Source organism: Mandrillus leucophaeus, unplaced genomic scaffold (genome assembly GCF_000951045.1).
Source record: "Mandrillus leucophaeus isolate KB7577 unplaced genomic scaffold, Mleu.le_1.0 Scaffold194, whole genome shotgun sequence".
In the NCBI taxonomy this organism is placed as follows: domain Eukaryota; kingdom Metazoa; phylum Chordata; class Mammalia; order Primates; family Cercopithecidae; genus Mandrillus; species Mandrillus leucophaeus.
The window spans coordinates 2,560,868-2,586,125 of NW_012101965.1; the positions used below are offsets into that span (position 1 = coordinate 2,560,868).

Genomic DNA, 25,258 nt, shown 5'->3' on the forward strand with positions numbered 1-25,258 from the left:
ACTCAGGATACAGAATGAGAAAGATGATGATAGGAATCTCCTTTTCTACTTACCCAAGATTATCTTTCTCAGTTTCAGTCCCATATATGAGAACCCCACTTATTTGCCCATTATCTTGCTATGAGAAAAACTGTGAATGATTGAAATCAGAAAAAAAGATGACTAAGTATCCTTTCAGTGGGAGGCTGGCATTGTCTCAGGGACCATATGGGTTACCTGTTTCTCCAGAGCTCTGTGCGTTTCACTTTCTGACTACTTTAGAACTCTGTAAATTATAGAAAACAGATAGCAATGCAAACGATTCCCATTCATAAAAGTTGCAAGGGAATCCTGTCCTGTTGAGATGCAACTGATGCCCCCGCTTACCCCCTGCAAGAGATGACTCCAAATCTTAAGTCTTATTGCCCTGTGGATACTGTCCAGTTCTGCACCTATTAGTAAATTCATTTCAGCACTCAATGATTCCTTTAAGTTAGCTGTCAAATCTTACATGAGTTACATAAATGAGTTAAATAAAATCTTTGACACATGTTCATACTATGAGAGTCATGTCACCATTTTGAAAATTATCCTTTAACATGGCCACACACAAGGATTCAGTTTACTGTGTCAAGGGGGTAACCATTATTTCAATGAAACATCGCAACTCTTGCTTTCTTATAGGACATACATAGTGAGTAACAGAAAAATCACTTCATTAACAGAACAAACATTATTAAATGGGGAAAACGGATACATAATTATATTTTAAAAAGAGGCTGAGAACAGTTGCTAAAATTGGGCATGAAATTAAACGCAAACAATAATATAAGATATACTGATATGATCAATTTACCAGCTCATCAGAGGATATAAAAGTTTTTCCTAGTACTTGACTATAAGAGAAATACATAACATGCCCCCATTACAAAAATTATTCAGTGCCAAAAGAGTGGCTTTATAAGAAATACATCTTTCTTCACAAGGCAGTAAAAACAACATCTCAACCCTCCTGTAGGCCAAAGGCAGACATTAAACTATAGTTTACTGGAGGCACTTCTAGAAGACGGTGGTTCTCAAGCTTCAGTGTGCATGAGAATCACCTGGAGGTCACATAGACTGGTCCCCATCTCCCTAGCCTCAGGCTTCAAAGTGGGGTCCTGGGATCAGCATCACTAGCTCCACTTTGGGCTGACACAGGCTGGGGTCTTGAAGCCAAGGTCCACAGATAGGCTTCAGAAAGTCCATACATACAACATTTTGTGTATATTTACATTCTGGTGGCAAGGGAGAGAGAATCCATAATTTTCTTCAGGGATCAATTTACCAGCTCATGAGAGGATATAAAAGTATCCTGACCCCAAACATGAATCCAGAGAATTCTTCAGCTGGGCATTGTAATCGTCTGTGGCCCTTTCCAACACTCAGCTAGGACTGAGGACCGCTGAGAAACAGTGTAACATGTATCAATTTTTTAACTGGGTTTCTGTCACGTGAACTAAGATGGGGGACTTGTGCAGGAATTTTCTGTTGTTGATTAAAAGAAATTCAAAACTTGGCAGGATTCAAATATTCTTAAGGAATAATTCTCTTCCTTTCCTGAGGAGAAAGAATAAGAATATGCCACTAACACAACGGAAAACACCTTGTGCCATATTTTTACATTTTTATTTAAAGTTTAAGTTTCAAATCTGATAGGTTAATATGAAATAGGAGGAGACAGAATTGGGAGGAGGACTAAGAGGAAACATGATTGAACTATCTTTAAACAAAAACCAAAGTCCTCCCTGAAGCATCCCTAAATCAAAAGTTTATGTAGCTTCCTGGTCCTACTCTACATAAGCCAGTATCCAGAATTTCTATTGAAAGGCATGAGAAAATTTTATTAATCATTTAAACTATGGTTAATCACAATATTTTTATTTACTTTCCTTGAGATTTGTATCCTGCTGAGTTCTAAATGGGCTGATATGGTTTATAGATTAAACCACAGAAAGCCAAATAAAGATTTAAAAAAAAAAGCCAACTCCAAATAACAAAATCTGTTCTAAAGGGAACAAATGGAGCAAAAGATTTCAGGCATCAGAGCTGAGCACATCATAATACTGGCAAAATAACTTAGGCTCTATGCATTATAACAATGAACAAGGAAGCAAAAGCATGCTGAGTAATATAGTATCTGTTTTCTAGTAACATTCATGTATGTTTATAAAAACTAAACCTCAAGATAATTTTTTTTTTTTTAGAGTCAGGGATTGTATCTTGATTAAATCTGTAAATCTATATTCCTTGTTTTCTATATACAGTAAACCTTTGATAGATGCTTGTTGACTAAATGAATCCATGTATGAGCCATAGTTTTCTACAAGATTTTGTTGAGTAGAGAGAGCCTCTCACATAATAAAAAGCATCCAATTAGGTGTGAGTTCAGAGATACGGGTAAAAACAACAAGTCTTATGGGATTTGGAGGATATGTATTTTGTTTGTTTGCTTTTAATTTCAGGAATATTTAGAAAAGTTTCACAGGGAGCTTTCCTTTGTGTCCTAAGAACTGTTTGTTAAATATTCCTCAGCATTACAAAGCTATCTAAAAGATAATGTATGTATACTTATTTATTCATCCATTTTTTCAATGAGAACTTATTAAGAACCTCCTCTGTGTCAGAAGTATGTACAGGTTATGACAATAAATACAAGGGTCCTGGTCTCTGGCTCCACAGATCTTGATTGTAATGGAGAGACAGGTAAGCAAAGAGAGACCTATACTGTAGAGTAATATGTACAATGATAGAGGAATTACGGGGTCTCATAAAAGTAGGCAAGGGGCCATTATCATCCAATGTGAGGGAAGTGCCTGCTTTCAGGTGGAAGTAATATCCAAGCTGAGGCTTAAAGGAGGAGCCGGCCAGACAGCATTTGCTGCTGTTTTTGGGACAGTGGCACAATGGAAAAAAGGAAAATGTTTTAGGCAGTGGGATACATCAGGGTAAGTAAAGAACTGAAAGTTTTAGTTTTCAGGCAATTTAAAAGTTATAATTGCATTATAACTCCTCTGATGAAACTCAGTCTTTCGAGAGGCAGTTTTTTCCTGAATCCCATCTAGGGTTTTTTGAAGGCTGGGGCATCTCTTGTTTGACCCTCTTCCCTTACAGTATGAGTGTGCATGTGGGCACTCAAGGGCAGGGGCCTCCAGGCTCTACTGCTTCTGTCCAAGGATATGCAAGTGGAAAATGTATTCCTTTACTCACAAGCCCCCACTGTGGTACGTTTCATCCCTATGCCCTTCTGAATTTCCTTTAAGCTAAGATCAACATGCTAATCTTTTCATCAAAAGTCAGAATTAAAATTACTGACATTATGGGAAAACATGGTTTGTCAAAATGTTATATTTTTTCACTTAATGTAAAATTTGAAGAGAGAATCAATCTTCGTTATTATTTTAAAAGATGCTATCTACTAGGGTAGTAAAAAAAAAAAAACTAAACCAATAGGGTAAGATGCCATATAAGTTCTATTTTTAATTATTTCATTTTCACTTTAATACAGCAAAATAGGCATTTCTGTTAAAAGAACAAGCACACTAATCAGAAATATGAATTACTTGCTTTGAACTAATATGTCAGTTTCTTCAAAACATATAATAAAGCTTGAAAAACTGAACAGAAATTTATTTTATGTCAATAAAGCCTATTAATTGGTATGTATGGCATATACATTAAGACATCTTCATGCATGGAATGCCAGAGAACAACTGTATTAAACCAGTATTTCAGTATTTCCTATGTGCAAAATACCAGACTAAATGCTACATAAATCCAAAAATAGTAAAGAAATATGCATTCACTAAGGAGACTATAATAAAAATTTACCAGTGGTGGATCAAATCACATGTATTATAGAACATCTTTGATAATAATGGTCCCATAAATGTGGATTTTAGAGAAGAAAACATTAAAATGGAAATATGACCCTTTAAATACATGTAAAATTTAGAAAATGAATTTATATCCCTTAATTGTATCAATTCCCTCCACTTTATTAAAATGTTTACACATGCAACTGATAAGGTAACTTATCTCAAATGATTTAATGTGATTGTTAATAATAAGAATTCCAACTGACTCATTAGGAGCTTTACTTTATTAAGAAGTTTTCCATTTCCTATTTATCATTATACCCTTTTTTTTCTCAATTTCGTAGACAATTGCTTTTGCCCTTGGGAAACTTGTTCAATCTACTGTAATTATCTTTATGACACATGGCCTCTTTAGCAAAAATGAATAATAGAAATAGGCAGAAAGACACAGACAGAATGAAAAAAAAATCACAGTTAACTCTACATTTTGAAAAAGCAGCCAAGACATTATATTGCAGTATATTAAACTTGGGACTAAAGGAAGAAACATGTTTTACTTACTCAACCAGCTTACAATAGAAAGTGACTACAGGAGAGAACATGGTTTATTATGATAATCATTATGGAGTTCATGCAAAAGCAAGGAAAGAGTTGATCAATAAACTAGAAAAATTCTTTTCATTAATTCACTCAATAGCTATTTAGCACATATGTATTAGGTAGTTGACATTAATCCTCTGTGTGTCTCCAGGCACTCAAGATATTTAGCTGACACAAAATATTTACTGAAGCAGAGAAGAAAAGAAGAGGAGGAGAGAAGGAAGAGAAGAATTTAATTCTGGAGTCAAAAAGGCAGAAATAATTTCCATAGGCAGAGGCGGAGGAGAGCAAGAGAAACAAGGGTAAAAAACAGGGATATGACGAATAACAAAATGTAATTGTTCTGCAATAGAGGATTACATAGGATGGTGAGAACTAAAATTAAAAAGGAAAACAGATTATATTGAATCCTGAAAGCAAGATTAAAAGTTCAGACTCTACACTGAAGGGCATGAATGGGCTTCCTCTTGAAGGTTTCTGAGCAAAGATGACAGTGATAAAAATGACAATTTAACTGGATTAATTTGCAAATTAAAACTAATTATTTAATAGTATGGCAGGAGGTTAATGGTCAGAGTAGTTTAAAAGCATCACAGGAGTGAGTAACCATGAATTCTAAAAAGAGAAAGACAGGTTAGGAGGCAAATATAGTAGCATCTATATTGGATGACAAATGCCTTAAAAAAGGGACAGCAATAGGAAAAATGTATTCTGTTGCAGGAACATGATATGTCTGTCCATTTATTCCAGTCTTTTTTCAAAGGTCTCCTAGCAAAGTTACATAATCTTCTTAAACTAGAGTCCTGTATATTTTTAATTTTTATTCTTTAGGAATCCTACACCCATACACACACACACACGCACGCACACACATACACAGTTGTTGCCATGTAAAAGTGATTTTTCCCATTTTATTTTCTAACTGGTAATTGTTATATCTGTAGGGTATTCAATGTTATATATTTATTTTAACTGACTTTCTTATTGGACTCTCATTATTTTTAATAGGTTTAAAGTTGATATATTTAATATTCAATTTGACAGTCATATGAATTACAAATGACAATAAAATGTTCTACCTTTAAAAAATTTATATTCTATTTTGTTTTCTCCTATTTCTAACTGGCCACACAATTTTTAGAACCATGTTAATTTACAGTGGTGATGGTGGCAGTTCTCATCTTGCTCCTATCTTTAATGTGTTTCAGGTCAAGCACTAACAAAATCAGATTTGCATTATGGAAACCTCTCTCTAGAGGCAACATGGAGAATCAATGGGATAATGGAACAGCTCAGAGACTAGCTTTGAGATTGTTGCAGTAACCCATGGTAAAGGTACAAATAAGTGCTCATCTAAGGCACTGGAGGTAGAAAGGCATTGTCTGGATTTCAGAGATATTGGTGAGAAATAGCTCATAAACTCGATACCAAGTTGAATTTAGGAAGTGTGAAGAGACAGGAAAACTAGGATGACTTCCCAGATCTCTCGTATGGCCCCAAAATGCAATCAATTGACCAGGTTAGGAATACTGAAGGAAAAGCATGACATCTACTCAGATCTCACAGTAAAGTCCGCTGGATACACAGGGCAAGTATCCTAGCATAGAATTATATGACAGCTTCAAGGAGAAGTTGCACCAAAGTAAAAGGGCTAAGATTGAATATTGGAGAACATCTACTTTTGGAAGGATGGTGATGAAGATATTTAGCAAAGAGGTAAGGAAGAAGAGGTCAGCATTGTAGCATTGAAAAAATAGGACAGGAAGATTTTTTTCAATGGCTAAATACGAAAAAGTCGGAAAAAAGGCTAATTTGGTTTTCAGGAGTTTACTGGTGATCTTTTTGGGCTTAACTTCAATTGAACGATGAAAGGAAGACAGGTTTAAAAGAGAGTGTAGATTCTGAGAAACTAAAAGCAAGAGGTCAATCTACTAATTCTAGATATTTAATAATAGAAGAGAAATAGAACTTACTGATAGTGAGACAGGACAGTGGGGTAAGCCCCATAGAGCTTTGAAAACAGAAGAACCGATTGAAGATCTAAAAACAGTGGGTAAGGGAAGAAGCAAAGGTGTGGATGAGGGAACCAGTGAGAAAATTAGAAACCACTGGAAGGATGGGAAAAAAACAGAGATAATATGCAAACATTTTGGGGTGACAGACACGGAAGAAGATGCTCATTCCTGGGAACTTTCTTTTAACAGTAAGTAGAACATAAGGTCAAATGTCCAGATACTGACACTGAAAAAGGTTGAGGAAAGATACAGTGGAGAATGGGCTAAAAAAATCAAAAAGACTTCAAAGGTAAAATCAGAAAGACTTCAAAGGTAAGTTGACTAGGACCAAGGGCCCAAATGAAGTTTTTTTAAAAAGCTATTTGAAGTGTGCCTAGTCAGTATGTTTGGTGGGTTTTTAGAAGCAATGCTTCATAATCAAGAGAAAGGAAATTGAATAGGAAAGTGAGTGATTCAGAAATGGAAGCTCAGAGGGAGATGTCAACAGTAATGGGATGCTATAATTGCAAGGGGTATGTATTAGTCCATTTTCACGCTGCTGATAAAGACATACCTGAGAATGGGAAGAAAAAGAGGTTTTATGGACTTACAGTTCCACATGGCTGAGGAGGCCTCACAATCATGGTGGAAGGCAAGGAGGAGCAAGTCACATCTTACATGGATGGCAGCAGGCAAAAAGAAAGGGCCTGTGCAGGGCAACTCCCCCTTATAGAACCATCAGATCTCATGAGACTCATTCACTATCATGAGAACAGTGCAGGAAAGACCTGCCCCCATAATTCAATCACCTCCCCCTGGGTTCCTTCCATGACATGTGGGAATTGTGGGAGTTACAATTCAAGGTGAGATTTGGATGGGGACACAGCCAAACCATATCAGGGTGTCCATTCAGTGCAGAGGGCAGCAGACACAGCCTAATACCATCCATCTAAGGAACACACTGATATCCTACAGAGCTGGACCTGGGAAATGTTTTATGGCTTGGGGAAAACGACGAGGACTTGTTATATCATTGTAAGCTAAAAAATTACACAATTATGAAAGCATCAATGAGGAAACAGCAGAGACTAATGCCTGAGGACACCGACTGTTTCTGGCACTTGTTCTTTTTAACTCTAAAGCTAGTCTGTGACAGACGCAGAAAATATCACCTGACATAAAAGGTGAACAGGACACAAATATCCTAACTACCAATAATGCTTGCCATCTTCTAATATCCAATTTTTCAAACTCATTACAGAATTCTTAAATACTTTTATCTATTGTCAACCATTAAACCTGATATCAAAGATTATGGAAATAGAGATTTGAACCAAAACAAGAGCTGAATTTTTAAATGATACCTAACCAGGCACAGTGGCTCATACCTGTAATCCCAGTACTCTGGGAGGCTGAGATGGGAGGATCACTTGAGCCCAGGAGATCCAGACCAGCCTGGGCAACACAGTGAGACCTCATCTCTACAAAAAAGTAAAAAAATAAAAAAGTGGTGCACACCTGTAGTCCTAGCTACTCAGTAGGGTAGGGTGGGGGTGGAGGCTTGAGGTGGGAGGATCGTTTGCGCCCAGGAAGTTAAGGCTACAGTGAGCCATGACGTACCACTGCATTCCAGCTTGGGTGACACAGTGAGACCCTGTCTCAAATAATAATAATAATTAAAAATAAAAATACATCTAAAGAACTAGTTTAAACCAGAACCAAATCTAATCATCTTACACTGAAACAAAACAAAAATATACAAAACTACTTCTACTCTATTAATATTTTAAAGAAAACTCATTATATAGGAGCTACATATTCCTAACATGGACAGATTCAGATATTCACTAATTAAAGATTATGTTAGGTGGGGCATGGTGGCTTATGCCTATAATGCCAGTCCGTTGGAGGCCGAGGAAGGAGAACTGCTTGAGTTCAAGACCAAACGGGGCAACATAGCAAGATCCTGTCTCTATGAAAAAAAAAGAGAAAGAAAGAAAAGATTGTTTACCAAGCATTTTGGGAGTCCCAGAAGGTAAACTTGTATATGTAGTATAACCAAACTTTGAAAAACTTGAAAAATACACACACAGAGACTGGAAGGGTAGCTACCATTGGGAAGGAGGGGTTCAGATTTGGGAAGAGGCTTCTGGAATGCAAGCCATGTTCCATATCTCAATGTGGATAGTGGTTATACAGGGGTAATCACTTCTGGAAAACTAATTGAGCTGTACACTTAAAAATATGTGCATTTTAAAATACAAATTTGCATTTAATTAATTGTAAGAAACATAATAATATGGTAAAACAGACTTCTAAAAGAAACATAATAATATGGTATAACAGAGATTCTTTCTTAAGTGGGGAGACTATAGGTACTCTTTTCTCTTTCTTCTAAATGTAATTTCCAAAATTTTGTCATGAGGAAAACATTAAAGCTTATTAAACATACTGCAGTGATATCTGAAAGTGATAACGTTTACTTTAAAAGAGATTAAAATAATAAATATGCCCCAAAAAGAATGTATAAAGACATGTAAACATGTATCCAGCTTATAAATACTAAACTAAACATTACTGAGCATTCGGAAGAGCAGAATTGATACTGCAGAGCACAAAGTCAGGAATTCTAAAGATAATACAGAAATTCCAATTATATAAATAGGTATATTATAGGTCTAGAATCATAAACTTACAAAAAGAAAAAGAGTATCCAACTTAGAAATAATAAGGATAAGAAAGAAAAGATAAAATGTTAGAACTGTACAAATCATGATTAGAAAAAAAAAAAAAATCAAAGAAAACGATGCCTTCAGCCTGCTTAACAAAAGAGGGCGTAGAGCATTTCTCAGCAATTATCCTTAAAGAATGACCCCAGACACTTACTTGTCAAGTTTTAAACTTTTAAAGACAAGATCTTACATTCTGTTAAGAAGAAAGGTGGTGTAATGTAAGAATGCCCTTGACCTCATTTCTCAGATCTCTAAGAAAGGAGAAGCTAAAAAGAAACAGAATTATACACAGAAGAACTCAGATAAATCTCTTTTAAGACTGAGAATATATGAAAACACAGAGCCTTAAAGTAACATTAGCAAGGTCCTACAGCTGCTAAGATCACAAGAGACAATAGGTATATGAAAGCAGATGGATAGATACTAAGAGGTGACAGAAAGATACTTTCTAAGGGAATAAAATATGATCAAAGAGCAAAATTAACTTACAATCTGTAAATCTGACACATTATGAGACTAAAGGATAAATATAGTATGTTAAAAATAACTTGGCTGGGCACAGTGGCTCACACCTGTAATCCCAGCACTTTGGGAGGCCAAGGTGGGCGGATCACCTGAGGTCAGGAGGTTGTGACCAGCCTGGTCAACATGGCGAAACCCCATCTCTACTAAAAATACAAAATTAGCTGGGCATGGTGGCACATGCCTGTAATCCCAGCTAGTCGGGAGGCTGACGCAGGGTAACTGCTTGAACCCAGGAGGTGGAGGTGGCAGTGAGCGGAGATCGTGCCATTGCACTCCAGCTTGGGCAACAAGAGCAAAACTTCGTCTCAAAACAAACAAACAAACAAACAAAACTTAAACCACCTACTATACCAACAAAGGTTAGTGTGGCAGATTTTAAGTGACTATCAATTCTTCACAGGCCCTCCCATCAAGCAGTAGAGTCTATTTCCCACGCTTTGAATCTGGGCTGGCCTCGCAACTTGCTTTGTAACAGAGGGAATGCTGTGTGGCTTCCAAGTCCAGTTCTCAAGATGACTTACGGCTTTTGCTCTTGCCCTCTTGGAAACAAACAACTGTTAAATGCAGAGACCTGGGCACACCTAGAGACACACGGCCTGGAAGACAACCAGCACTACCCACCAGACACACTGAACAAGGCCTAAGACTACCCAGCCCTAGTTAAGCCACCAGATGGCTGGAACCACATGGGTGGCCACAGTAAAGACCAAAAGAAGAACTGCTAGGGTAAGCCTGGTCCAAATTGCTGACTCACAGAATTGTGCGCAAATAAAATTGTTGTTTTAGGCCACTAAATCCTGGGAGTTGTTCGTTATAACAGACAAAATAAGTGAAAGGAAAAATCTGGAGATACACGTAGAACTTGATTCATATCTCCCCTAGAAAGGAGTTTGATGTGGCCTGCAAAAATACAAATTATCTCTCTCCTCCAGTCGCCCAAGATGCTGAAAGAAGACCAAGGGCCAGACGGTGGCCCCAGTCCCTGCTGTCTTGAAGCAACAGGCCAAGAAAGTGATGAATCCCCTGTTTGAGAAAAGGCCTAAGAATTCTAACACTGGACAGGACATCCAGCCCAAAAGGGACCTCACCCATTTTGTGAAATGGCCCCACTATGTCAGGCTGCAGCAGCAAAGAGCTACCCTCTGCAGGAGCCTAGAAGTGCCTCCTGTGATGAACCAGTTCACCCAGGCCCTGGGACCAAACAGCTGCTTAATGACATAAGCTGGCCCACAACACAGACCAGAGACTAAGCAAGAGAAGAAGCAGAGACTCGGCTCAGGCTGAGAAGAAAGCTGCTGGCAAAGCTGCTGCAAAGGGCAAAGTCCTCACTAAGAGACCACCTGTCCTTCAAGCTGGGGTTAACACTGTCACCACCTTAGTGGAGAAGAAGGCGGCTTGGCTGGTGGTGACTGCACATGACGTGGATCCCATTGAGCTGACTGTCTTCCTGCCTGCCCTGTCTCATAAAATGGGGGTCCCTGACTGCGCTGTCAAGGAAAGGGCAAGACTGGTCCACAGGATGACCCGCACCACCGTCACCTTCACACAGATTAACTCGGAAGACAAAAGGGCTTCGGTTAGGATGGTGGAAGCTATCAGGACCAATTGCAATGACAGATATGATGAGATCTGCCGTCACCGGGGGGTCAATGTCCTTGGTCCCAAGTCTGTGGCTCACACTGCCAAGCTGGAAAAGGCAAAGGCTAAAGAACCTACCACTAAACTGGATTAAATGTACACTGTTGAGTTTTCTGTATATAAAAATAATTAAAATAATACAAATTATCATTTAAATATATATAAATTAATAATATACACAACTCAAATGTTTGTGTTTAAAATGTATTAATGTTAGATATATTAAAAAAATAAAATACTGGATAAGATCACCATCTTAATTTGAATAAAATCTATTACTTAGGGATGTATGTCCTCTGATTAAGTCCTCTCATCACAAAGCTGCTTTTAATAAGGTAGGTCTACTATGTGTGGAGGATTTAGAAAACATTTGGTATTCTTCAGACCCGGGCGAGGAAGCACCACAGCTGAGGAAAAGGGCGTTGCAGCTGCTGCCACAGGTTCCAGTCTGGGCTCACAGAGGACAGGTAATAGAAATACATAAGGATGAGGATTTAATGAATATTTACTTAGGATCCTTTGTTTGGGGGTGCCATGTTTCAGTATGTACACTATAACTTTTTAAGACTAAAACAGAAAACAGGTACAATCATTTTACTAAAAACCATCCATAATAAATGTATCAGAAAAGGACTAGTTCATCTGAAACACATTATATTTATGCTGAAAATAATGCCATTTCACTCATCACTATTTCAGGTTTTTCTCTTCTTACATGACATTAAGTCATTTTAAATGATTATTTCTAATGTTAATGGGAACTTTCTAATACCGAATGAAAATCTTTTAAACTCAGAATTACATCTTTAATTCCTAAAATGAAAAACTCACAGGCCGAGAGCTCATGCCTGTAATCCCAGCACTTTGAGAGGCTGAGGAGAGTGAATCACTTGAGGTCAGGAGTTTGAGACCAGCCTGGCTAACATGGTGAAACCCCATCTCTACTAAAAATACAAAGATTAGGCCAGGCACAGTGGTTCATGCCTGTAATCCTAGCACTTTGGGAGGCCAAAGCAGGTGGATCACTTGAGGTTAGCAGTTTGAGACCAGCCTGGTCATGGTCAACATGGCGAAACCCCATCTCTACTAAAAATATAAAAAGTTAGCTGGGTACAGTGACATATGCCTGTAATTCCAGCTACTGGGGAGGCTGAGGCAGGAGAATCACTTGAACCCAGGAGGCGAAGGTTGCAGTGAGCCAAGATTGTACCACTGTGCTCCAGCCTGGGCTGGAGTTAAAAATTAGTTGGGTGTGGTGGTGCATGCCTTTAATTTCAGATACTCAGGAGGCTGAGGTGGGATAATTGTTTGAACCTGGGAGGTCGAGGTTGCAGTGAGCCAAGATTGCACCACTGCACTCCAGCCTGGGTGACAGTGTGAAACTCTGCCTACCGCACCCCCCCAAAAAAGAAAAACTTATATATTTATTTAAATTTCAGAACACATTAATGTGAAGTGGGATTTTCTTTTTGTTTAACTTATGAAAGTTATCATAAAAGCACAATTCCACAGTCATGCTCTAGAATTTCCAAATGTTGTGTTTCACTGATATGCTGGTTCTTTAACATAGTCTGTATTTAAAGGGCCTTATCACTCAACATACTGTAGTGTTTCTGACTTGACTTTACAATTTCTAAAATGAAAAAGCTTTTTTTAAAAAAAAAAACCTGAGGGATATTTAAAGTGCAAAGTGTCTACTCTCAAGTCCTCAAGAGAACAAAAAGGGAGAAATATATTGTTTATTAACTTAAATAGTAGACATTCTCCTCTACTTGTTTTCCATCTGAAGGCTCCCGTTCGACATGTGGTGTGGAGACAAGGGCGACAGTCCTGAGAGGGTAGTGACCTGCCTGCCCATGGTCTCAACTGCCTAGTGGGATGGCTGAGTCAGGACCACATGCTCCTGACTCCTGCCAACCTATGGCAACAATCCTGCCGTATTCCATCTTTCTCTTGTCACTTTTCTGTTGGGAGAGGCCTAGAGAAAGTCTTCAAAATGTTAGGATAATACCTCCTGGGAAGGTTCCTTTTTCTCTCACAGAAATCAATCTTTCAAGAGGAGAAAGGTATGGGAACTTTCTTGATACCTCTTATTCCCTAGTAGTTTAATGCTCAAACACACAAACTTATATAGCTAAAATGGCAACAACGTTATTCATAAAAGCAACGCATGCCACACAGAGTTCGCTGTGAACTTGGGCAGAAGAGAATATCATGAGATTGTATCTGTTACCTGAGTGGGGCTCTGAAGACTGAAGTCTAAACCACAAGTAAACTCTGTATGATGCTCCACTGTTTCAAGGAGAAAGTCAGGCTTTGAAAAGTTCCAGAATCTATGAAGATAAACAAAAGGGAATAATTTAAATGCTAAAACTACCAAAAAACTTATATTAAGAAAAAATAGATATTTGACATAGCAAAGATTTTATCCAAACAGGCTCAACCAATTCATAAATACAGAACCCCACTATTAAGCCCCACATAAAAAATCCTATAAGAAAAAAAAAATGTACTCCATTCTATTATATAGAAAAAAACCCTAATTATTCATCAATCTACCCTTATAAAAGATTATTCTACTCCCATTAGTATACCTGGTAGGACAGAAGCTTAACAAGTTTTAATTTAAAATATGTTTTTATATCGCACAAGGACATGAGATGATAGTCAGTATGCTTTTGTAGCAATTTCTAAAAGCATTCATGGCTGTAAAATAAGGATACTGAATTAAATGAACGCTAACAAATTGTGATTTTAAATACGACTTCATTTCTCAACAAGTGACATGAAAGATCTTAGGCTTAATTTAAATTTCAATAGCAATTAGAATTCTTTGAAAAAAATCTGTTCTCTTATGAAAATCTCTGTAATTCTGAAATTATCTTTTTTCTTTTTTGAGGCATAGCCTTTCTTACAGATTCCACATCAATATAATTCCTAGAATCAAGAAAAACAGAAATGTATTTTCCTGAGCCAATATTATGTATTCTACTTAACCTCCATAGACTGAAAGTGGTAATATTTACCATAATCAAGCTCTCATTTGTACTGTGCAGACAAGAATTTGGCCCTGTTTTCAATACGTAACATAGTAGTTTATTTCGAATGCTTTATTTGCTCATCATCTTTTTTATTTGACTCTAAACACACTATAAAAATGGCACTTTCAGGATCATAGAGTCATATCCTAATTCAGCTTCTCTAATGATCTACAACATGGCACACTGAAGGTTTAACAGATCCCGTTGAAAGAGAGTAAATTCACAGAACCAAGAGCCATAGTTTGTTTAACCTGGTGGTATTATTTCCCTAATAAATACAGAGTTGGCCCTATTAAGCTTTGAAAAGGGTTGTTGCTATGGATAATCCACTGTGTGGGTACCAAAGAAACAATGAGTAAATAGCTCATTTATCAGATTACTGAAATCTACAAAATATTTGGGGAGAGTGACTTTACTTTTGAAAATCTGTCTGTTCAGCCAAATGAGGGAACAAGCTGTACACATTCTCAGAAATCCTAATAGTGGTCTCCACTGTCTCTGCATATTTGTTTCTTTGAATTCTAGAGACAGTGAATTATATCAAAATCTAATTTTCTGGATCTCGATAATGTTTAGAGAAGCAAAAGTAAACATATAATTTTGTAATTTCATTTCTAAAACATGGTTATTCACTGATTTGCATTATTTGAAACAATAATCAAATGATTTTGCATGTGGCTACCATGTTCCAAAAAATACTCAAAATGATTTAAAAATAGGCATTTAATATGGCAAAAAATGAGTTAAAGGAAAATTAAGGGTAGGGAAGTAAGATGGCATCTGCAATGAGATTGGTACATTCCATGAAGTTCTATATCCTTGACAGGGAAGGATCTCAAGATGCTAAGCTTTCTAGCAGCCAAAGAAAAAAGGGAGACAATCAAGACCCAAATGTTTGGTGTCCACAACCAAATTGTTCCTGGAAAGCTCAGAAGGAAATTCTCCCTTGGGAGTTCAGTGACAAGAAACCCAACATTTATGTAATAAGAACATCCTCAGCATCTGTGAGGAAACATACAGATGCTTTGCCAGCTGCTGCTTTTGAGTGAATGGCATCACCCTAAAGGGCAGTTTAAAAGAATGGGTCTAAGGGAAAGTCAATTTGATGTCCTCCAGGTATTTAACTCTCTGACTTCATTTGAAATTTAGATTTTATTTCAGCAGAATGGATAGACTAAATATTCTTTATGTAAACCATAAAAATTGGTTTCTTCTAGAACATAAGGATAATACAAAGCAACGAGGATTTTATACTCTCCTGATAAATTCCTGGAATGCAGTTTCTGTTGTTTTGAGCCAGCTTAGGACAAAGCTGCACTGAGATAAGATAAGGTGGGCCTTATGAAAATTAAGATGCCTCACAAAGACACCTGGGTGCAGCTATCCAACTTCAGTCTGAAAGTGTGATGAGGGAAGTCACACTTTCAGGAGAACTGTGATTCTATTCAAAAGTCCATCTGAATTTGCTCTAATATACAGCTAATGGGTAGTCAAAGCCTCACAGAGTTCTACACCACAGAATCACAGACATAATTTTAACCTGGGAAAAACGATCCAGTATTTATCTGCATCTTGCAAAGAATTCATCAAAGAAAATACATGCTGAAACTCTTCTTTGGTGAAGGGAGGGTTAGTCTACTGAATGGCATAAAGACACTTCATTATACCATTTCACAGCTCTGGCAGAAATTATGCAACACACCAAGTGTATACATTATGGTACAAAAACTAAGAGAGGTTCATTTCCAACAGAATGGCTGACCTGGTTTCTAGATCAACATTTTAAAAACAACTAAAAACCCTGGAGGAAACATAAAAACAAACCACCACCATTAAAACTTCATTAAAGCATTAGTAAGGAACACTAATAGTGTAAAAACCAAGTAAAGTAAACAGTAAAAACCAAGTAAAGACTGGAACGCTGAGCAGTAAATGGAACAAGGAAGCCAGCTTTTGCCTTGAGAGGATTTGCTAAACAGAGACAACCTAAGCTTCAGATTTCTTCACCTCAAGGGGATCAGGAGTGAGGAAAATTTTTTCAATCAATATTAATATGCAAAATTTAACAATAATTTTCAGTAGTGAAATATCAAAAATATTGTTAAATATGGTAAATTATACAAACTAAGTTGAGAAAACCAAATGCTAAACGGTATGTAAATACACTATAATTTATTATTCAATTGCTAATGGTTTTTTAATAACAAAATAAATATATGTATTTCTTTCCCCATTCTCACTCTCTAATTAGCAAACACTGTTAATAGTTTCATGAGTATACTTCCAGAGTTTTTCTATGTATCTCTATTCAAGTTTCACCTGGAAAGAGTGAGCTGAAAGGAGGAGGAGCTAACAGGAAGAAAGCGGGTGTTTCTCCAAGTTTTCTCAAGTTTGCAATTAAGGGAGTGGGCATGGTCTCTCCTTGCAATCTTCTTCTGGATTCAAGCACCTCATAAGTGCTATATATCCAAGGACCTTCATGCATATATCGCGTAAGTAAAATGGGCTCCTTTTTGCTGGGAGAAGTCATACTATAATATATCATTAAGTGGTCAAATAAGGCACATTATTCTGAAGTGAAATGTTTGTTTTGATCCAGCACATATACTACTTGGTGCCTTTTTGTCTCTTTGCTGATGAAATCATTGACTATTTAATCTCCCTCATGGGAAGTAAATATACTGAATAAGTCTTCAATGATTAAAAATATTACAGAATTGTAGGAACATTTTTCATTTAAATTGTTATGTCATAATGTCTTGGTTGAGTTATTTTTTGCTTTTTGGTTCCACAATTCTTGAACAATGCAAGTATACAGCACTATATTACATCTCTCTTCTTTAAACATTTTATTATTACTTTTTTTTTTTTTTGAGATGGAGTCTCGCTCTGGCGCCCAGGCTGGGGTGCAGTGGCGCGATCTCAGCTCACTGCAACCTCCGCCTCCCGGGTTCAAGCGATTCTCCTGCCTTCGCCTCCTGAGTAGCTGAGATTACAGGCGCATGCCACTACGCTCAGCTAATTTTTGTATTTTTAGTAGAGACGGGGTTTCACCATGTTGGTCAGGCTGGTCTTGAACTCCTGCCCGCCTCGGCCTCCCAAAGTGCTGGGATTAGAGGCGTGAGCCACCGCTCCCAACCTATTATTACTTTTTTTGGAGACAGTGAAATCATAGGTCCCTGGTAGCCTCAAACTCCTGGCCTCAAGCAATCTCCCCACCCCAGCCTCCCAAACAGCTGGAACTACAGGTGGGTACCACTACGCATGGCTCCTCATAGTCTGTATTAAATAAAATGTCAAAATCATTTCCACGATTAAGCTGAAATTACTTACTTTCTACTTTAACCAAATGTAATTTGAAATCTCTATACTAACACTTGAAATTTAGCCAACAGATGAATTCAGCAGAAGGTTTAAAATATTTTTTTAAAGTTCTTTCTTTTCCTTTTCTGTACTCAACTTATGAGTTAGTCACAAATTACTTATAAGTCTTTCCTTACTATGAGAAAGGGACAATGTTCTGGCTATTTTTCAATGCCTTACATGTACATTAATTTCTGTTGTGTTTTTATAATTTTAAGCAAATTGCACTATTATACTCCCCTCCATTTGCAGTACTTGAGCACAGTAGTCTCTAGAGCAAGTAGCAAAAATGTAACTACACTTACTTTCACCTCATTTAGTTACTCATTCATTCAACAATTTATGAGTCCTTCCATGTGCCAGGTAGGTGGTAAGCACCATATGCAAGACAGACATGGCCTCAGCCCTCCTGTGCAGCTCATAGTTCAGTGAGATCAACTGACATGTTTTTAAAAATCACCAAAACACAAATGTAATGACAACTGACAAGTGCCCCAAAAAGACAATGCAGGATGACTTAAGAGGATGTCCTGAGGAAGTGACATCTGAACTGCAAATCTGAAGGTTGAGGAGTTAGCCTGGGAGAGAACAGAAGAGCAGCTTGTCCCTTGTCTGCAAGGAGCCTGACAGGTGTGACCAGGCAGGCCCATGAGGCTGGCACAGGGAAAGGGAAGAATGTTCCAGGACATAAACAGGGCCAGGTCAAACAGGTCTTGTAGGTCATTCGAAGAATTTGGGATTTTCTCTTTCAGAAAAGAAAGAAAAAAAAACCACTGAAGGATTTTAAGCAGCAACTTAAATTTGTGTGGTCAGTTTACTTTATTTTAAAGCATTTTAATAAACATTTTTCATTTAGAAAAGTTCTAAATTTACAGATAACTTGTGAAGATAGTAAAGGAGGGGTCCCATACACCTCAACAGCCAGGTTCCCCTACTGTTAACATCTTGTCTATGGTCAGCTTTGCCTTCAAACGTGTCTCTGGCCACAGTGAGAAGAATGGACTTGAGGGCTTGAGTGGGTAGGGGAAGATCAGTGGTCCAAAAAGAGATCATAGCAGCTTGGACTTAAGATGCTGACCGTGATGATGAAGAAAAGTTGATGGACTGGAGATTTATTTAGGCAAAAGAATTAATACAACCTGGTGATTAATGGAACAGAAGACATAAAAAAAGATTCTCATGTTTCTTGTTTCATTCATAATACTCATAATACTTCCATGCATTTATTTATTTCTTAATACAAATCTCTCCTCCTTTAATAGGCAATAAGCTCCTTGAATTCAGGGACAGTGTCCTATTCTTCTTTGTATCTCTTGCATGTATAAAAATGTCTGACACACGGTCAACCAAAGAATTTATGGACACTCATGAATGAATGAATGAGCAAATAAATATACAATGGGTATAATTATTCTCATTTCAAAGGTGAAGACAATATGGTCCAGGAAATTAAGCAATCCATGGTTATACAGCTAATAAATGGCAGCCCCAAAACACAGACCCTCCTGACATCATGTCTAGTACTTTTTCTACTAAAAAAGATGGCACCATACATTTTTTTCTCTAGGCCTAGGTCATGCCAGAAAATTTTAAATATAGGTGGGCAGGATCTAGAATTCTTCAGGCAGTTTTGATTAACACCCTGAAAGCTCAAATAGGCCTGGACCAAGTCAAGTATTCCCCAAACTCTTCAAACAACAGAAAGAATTTCATAAGCCAAAGCCCATGCATGCCAAGAGCCCATTAGTCAGCCACTTACAATCAAAACCCTAAGGAAATTATGAGCCAGAATACATCTGAACTACCATGGCAAGGACTTCAGGAATTTTATTTTCTCTCTTCTAATATTTTTTACATGCACGTACTGCGTCCTCTAGTCTACTGTGCTGTCTCTTTCTAACTTATGTATCACTCACCTCTCTTTCTGTAACCACTCAGATTTCCATTCTTTTGCAGTGAACCCCCTACAGAACATATGGACTCACGGGCCTATTTCTTTATGATCTGTATCACTTTTGGAAGGGATTAAACAACAGAAGTGGTCGGGCACGGTAGCTCATGTCTGTAATCCCAATACTTTGGGAGGGCAAGGCAGGTGGATCACTTGAGGTCAGGAGTTCAAGCCCAGCCTGAGCAACATGACAAAACCCTGTCTACCAAAAATACAAAAATTAGCCAGGCATGGATGGTGGTGGATGCCTACAGTCCCAGCTACTTGGGAGGCTGAGGCAGGAGGATCATTTGAACCCAGGAGGTAGAGGCTGCAGAGAACTGTGACCTGCAGTGAGCCTTAGCAACAGAGTGAGACTCTGTCTCAAAAAAAAAAAAAAAAAAAAAGTTGTTGGCTAGCAAAACAGTTTTATAGAGTTAAGCTATTCAATCACTGAAAAATATTTATTGGGACGGGCGCGGTGGCTCACGCCTATAACCCCAGCACTTTGAGAGGCCAAGGCAGGTGGATCACGAGGTCAAGAGATCGAGACCATCCTGGCCAGCATGGTGAAACCCAGGTCTCTACTAAAAATACAAAAATTAGCTGGGGGTGGTGGCGGGTGCATGTAGTCCCAGCTACTCGGGAGGTTGAGGCAGGAGAATCACTTGAACCCGGGAGGCGGAGGTTGCAGCGAGCTGAGATTGTGCCACCGCACTCCAGCCTGGCAACAGAGTGAGACTCAAAAAAAAAAAAAAAAAAAAAAAAAAATTATTAATGATAACATTCATTTATTTGCATGATTTGATTAAAAATTGTTTTTTGGTTTTGGAACTTATACTAATAAAAACAAAAATAAAGTTTAAAACAGGAAAAAAACCTAACTACCTGCTAAATGAAGAATACATGATCAATTGCGAAAAATTACTGAACAATTTTCAAAGATGTCTCTCGGAATGCTCAATCACTAATATCCAGAAACCCCACATTTACAAACTTTGAAGGTTACATATGATAAAATTCCAGACTTAAGCTTCCCTCTCAAAATGAGTCCATCACAATATTTCATCTAAAATTCTAATCAGATCAATATTTTAGAGGAGCAGACTTTACTTCGTCACAATAAACATTAAGCCTGGGAACCACATACCACAAAGCCTAGGGTACTTGGACAAATTAATGAAAATCATCAGGCTGATGGAAGGCCTGCTCTGAGAGTATTTATGGCAGAGATCCACAGGGATGCAGGATGACTTTCTGAAGAATGCCACATCTCAGTAAGAGGAGATAAAGGAAAAGAGTCAAAATTCCTCTGTGGTTTGTGTATTGCTTACTGGTACAAATCAAAGAATCATGAAATGACTTTTGCAATACAGTTTCAAATAAATACTTGACTAAAAAAGAAAGAAAACTGGAAGAACTCTACTCATGAAATAGTATCACTATCTTAGGAATAAGAATAGTCTGTGTATATCTGAAGAGTAACTGGCAGCACCAAAATGTGGCCACCTAGAGCAAAAGAGCATTTCACCGATGGATAATGTGACCACACAGCGTTGCTTTAGAACTTCACCCCATACCTAAATGTTGACAATCATTAAGCTTACAGCAGCTGCCTATGCTTTGGTCATTTATTAGCAACATTACCATGAAATACTTAATGTCCTCATCTCTGCAGCTAAGCATTTATGAATAAACCCACTCAGGCCGTCATGTAATGGAATGTCCGCATTGCTTACGACGATCTCCTTTATTTAACAACTCTCTCCTCAGCAGACGGTGGACGCAGTGATGGGGGTGTGGAGGGGGAGAAGACAGACACCGACAAAGAGAGTAAAAAACAGAGACAGAGCAGACCAAATAACTCTGTTCCTTTTCTTGTAAATGGACATGCAAGCTTGAGGAAAAAAAAAAGAAAAAAAAAAACCAGCCTGCAGGACGAGGAGGAATGACAAAGTCAGCTGTACAGTTTCAGTGCCTTCCACAGGCCGCACTGCGCACAGTGCTCCTGCCTTTGGGCTCTGAGGGACCCCACCGTCTGAGAAATATTTCCCCGTTTATATTTAAGCTATCTAACGATGGTTTCTGTTTTACACATGTGTGCACAGACACACATACTGTAAATAATACAGTCGAGAAAGATAAGGGACTCTGCTGAATTTTATTTAGGATGAAAATAGATGAATAATTACAGTTTTTTATTCTCCATATGGTTCGTTCCATTAAGTCCAATCTCTAAGAATTCCATCTTAGAATATTTAGTGTTGCCACACTCTAGGGTTTCCAGACAGGCCTCAAAGGGTGCATTATTCATCCTTGTGCTCTCTGGGAACTGTGTAAACTACTACCAGCTGACTGGCAGTACCCAGTTGGTCTAAGTAAATAGGCTTACTATGTGTGCAAATAACGGAGAGAGGGAAAGACAGGTTTTCTGCTCAATTATCCTTTTCTTAAAAACTATAATTGCACAGATTAGAGTCAACTAATTCTACAAGGTTTATAACAGAAAACAGCAGCTTCCTGCTGTACTTTCTCAATCTTTCACCTCAGAGGGAATCATTCTAAATTCTTTTAGTTGCTTCTTCTGATATTTTACTCTGTATTTCTAAATAATATGCTCATGGAGCTCATTTATTTTGTCATTTTCAGATATTATCTTTTGACTTCCTACTCTGAAAAATGAGAAAAAGCAATATCTACATTTAAAAATACAAATACATGCAACAAAATCTACTCAGTTGCCTTACTGAAACCGCACAATAGGATTTTTTAAAAAGTATGATGCAAATTAACTGACAAAGTCCATAAATTTTCTGTAGGAACTAATCAGCAGAATTCAAAGTTCAAAGCAGTGACTTACACTGCATTAAGCTAAGGCTTAACATTCCTCGCTCCTTTTAGATTTATCTATTTATTCATGTGCTTGCATTCGGTTATGAATTAGACATGGATCTGGTTTGATTCTTAAAGAAAAATGTTAGTAACAAATAATTCTGAAAATGCTCTGCAGTTATAAAGCAAGCTATTTAAAATCAAAAGTCTTACAAGTTTCTTTCCAATTAATGTATGTTGTTGCATTTTATAGGAAATTATTTTCATTTTCATCTGGTACTTAACTTACAAAAGTATACTTCACTTCATGAAAAGATCTTTCCAGTATGATAGTAATTAACACAAGCATCTTCTAATTTAAATAAGTCAAATGGAAAAACTCTTTTGGGACATATTAAAAAACTAACATATCAACAAACTTGGGAGTTATTGCTTCATATATACAAATATGTATCTTAACCCAAAGGTATAGGAAGCTTAAAGATTTGTCAGTATATTGCATATTACAATTGATTTGAAGAAAAAAATAAACATGTTTATCTGTCACTTTAGTTAACAATCAGGAAATACGATGGTTCCAAATGTGCTAAATACTAACATTCTATTAGTTAGTTAGTGCTGACTTAACTACAATTGAACAGCAAGTTTTCTCCTTGGAAAAGATTTTGCATTCCAACAGGACTTTTCACCTTAAATTGTTTTATTAATGACTGCTTCAGAAATATTTAAAGCGGAAACCATATTAAAACACAAGTGTTTGAGCTTCTACAGTCAGAGTGACCAAAGGATATCACAATTTTTCATTTAATTCAAATTCACTTACATGTATAAACATGTACTTAGTATATCCACATCCCAGGAGTTAGGGACAAAACAATAAAACAGAGAAGTCCTACCCTGTCAGGCAATGTGCTTTATTAACACAGAATAAATTCAGTACTAAAATATCCTTGCAAGGATTACACACATCGGGGAATGCAAATATTCCCGTTCTTAAAAGGAAACCAAAGACAACTATTAAGATGCTTTTCTAAAGTCATTGGTGAGGTGTGGTGAACCTGTCTCACAAAGTGAGAAACGGCTAGGGTTACAAAGACATTTCTAGCCAAGATATCTGAAGGCACAGAACATTTTAAAAATCTCTGATCATCCTAAGAATTTAACTGTAGTTCCTGCTAATGTTAACAATCAGTATCATATCATTAGCCACATGATTTCTTGTGGTTTGATGAACAACAGTAGAGGAATGAAAAACAACTATCTTAAAAGATGAGGTAAAATGATCATCTGAAGCTGCATGGCAGCTCATATTCAGCCACATTTCTTATCTGTTTACTCTGACTGACCTTTTTTTGTTGGTAAGGGGGACTAGGTAAAGTTGAAATGAAAGGTTTGTGAGGCAGAGTACATATTCAACTATACTATCTATTTACTTTGGCTGACCTTTTTTTAAGGGGAAGGGGAAGAAAGAGAAGTATCTGCCTGTGGAAATCTCTGTGCTAATAAACATAAGGATCAAAAAAGCCCATCAGCCACACCAAAGTTAAGACACTTACTAGATAAGGGCAAATCCCATGAGAGTAGCTGTGACAAAGATAAAAGGTATTTCTGCATCCTCTACTTTAAGATTTTAAGTTTACTACAATCCAATTAAAAATCATTTTCTCACTTAACACAATATAATAAAGCTAGTTATCTTATTCTACAATTAAACTGATATCATTAAATAATAACATTAACTAGAAGGTATCTCAGGCTCTTATTTTGCATGAGTAAATACAGCTTGCTTTTTTCTCAAGTGTTTTTATTTTGAAAATTACCAACCCACAGTAAACCTCAAAGAATAAAATGAACACCCGTATGTCCTTTGCCTAGTTTACTGTTAAAATTTTGCCACATTTGTTTTATCTTTCTCTCTCTACACATATGCATATGAAGGAATATTTTTGCTGAACCATTTAAAAATAAACTGCAGACATCATAACTTGTCTTTGTCATTTTGCTGGTTTTCAGCAATTTTGATCAGAAATGTAAGAACATATTTACAGTGACATGACAACAAGAATAAAGTCTGAAGAATATATATGGGAATAAAAAATAAAATTCTGAGTGCCAGATATGGGCCAGGTACTATGGGAACAGCCTTGCATATATTGATATTTAAATATCATAACAGAACATCTTATGACTGAGGAAACAAAGGCTCAGGGAGGTTAAGTCACTTTATAAGAGATCAAATATAACCAAATTACATTAATTATATATTAAGTAATATATAATTAAATTATAACATAGCTAGTAATGGCAAATTCAGGATTTTAAGCTGTATCTCTTTCTCTATTACATCATGCTGCCTCCTTATGAAATAATTTTTTCAACAAATGTGTGTGGGTAATACATAACAATTTAGGGGAAAATTTCTAAATAGGTTGAAATGAAGTAGAAGTGGTCACCTGGTAACAGGTTTTCTTTGTTTGTTTGTTTTTGTTTGTTTTTTTCAAGATAGGGTCTCACTCTGTTGCCCAGGCAGGAGTACAATGGCAAACATGGCTCACTGCAGCTTCCATCTGCTGGGCTCAAGAGATCCTCCTGCCTCAGCATCCCAAGTAGCTGAGATCACAGGTGTGTGCCACCATACCTGGCTAATGTTTTAATTTTGTAGAGGTAGGGTCTCATCATGTCATCCAGGCTGGTCTCAAACTCCTGGGCTCAAGAAATTTTCCCACCTTGGCCTCCCCAAGTGCTGGGAATACAGGCATAAGTCACT

At 37.3% G+C, this 25,258-nt stretch overlaps 1 protein-coding gene across 1 annotated transcript in view; it reads right to left on the reverse strand.

Moving 5' to 3' along the window:
- PEX7 (peroxisomal biogenesis factor 7) overlaps positions 1–25,258 on the reverse strand; it is a gene marked incomplete at its 5' end in the record, with an annotated part of 89,790 nt that overhangs the window by 4,898 nt on the left and 59,634 nt on the right. Inside the window, one exon of the mRNA XM_011978446.1 lies at positions 13,559–13,658. Within this exon, the coding sequence (XP_011833836.1) occupies positions 13,559–13,658 (100 nt within the window). The remainder of the gene's footprint in view (positions 1–13,558; positions 13,659–25,258) is intronic.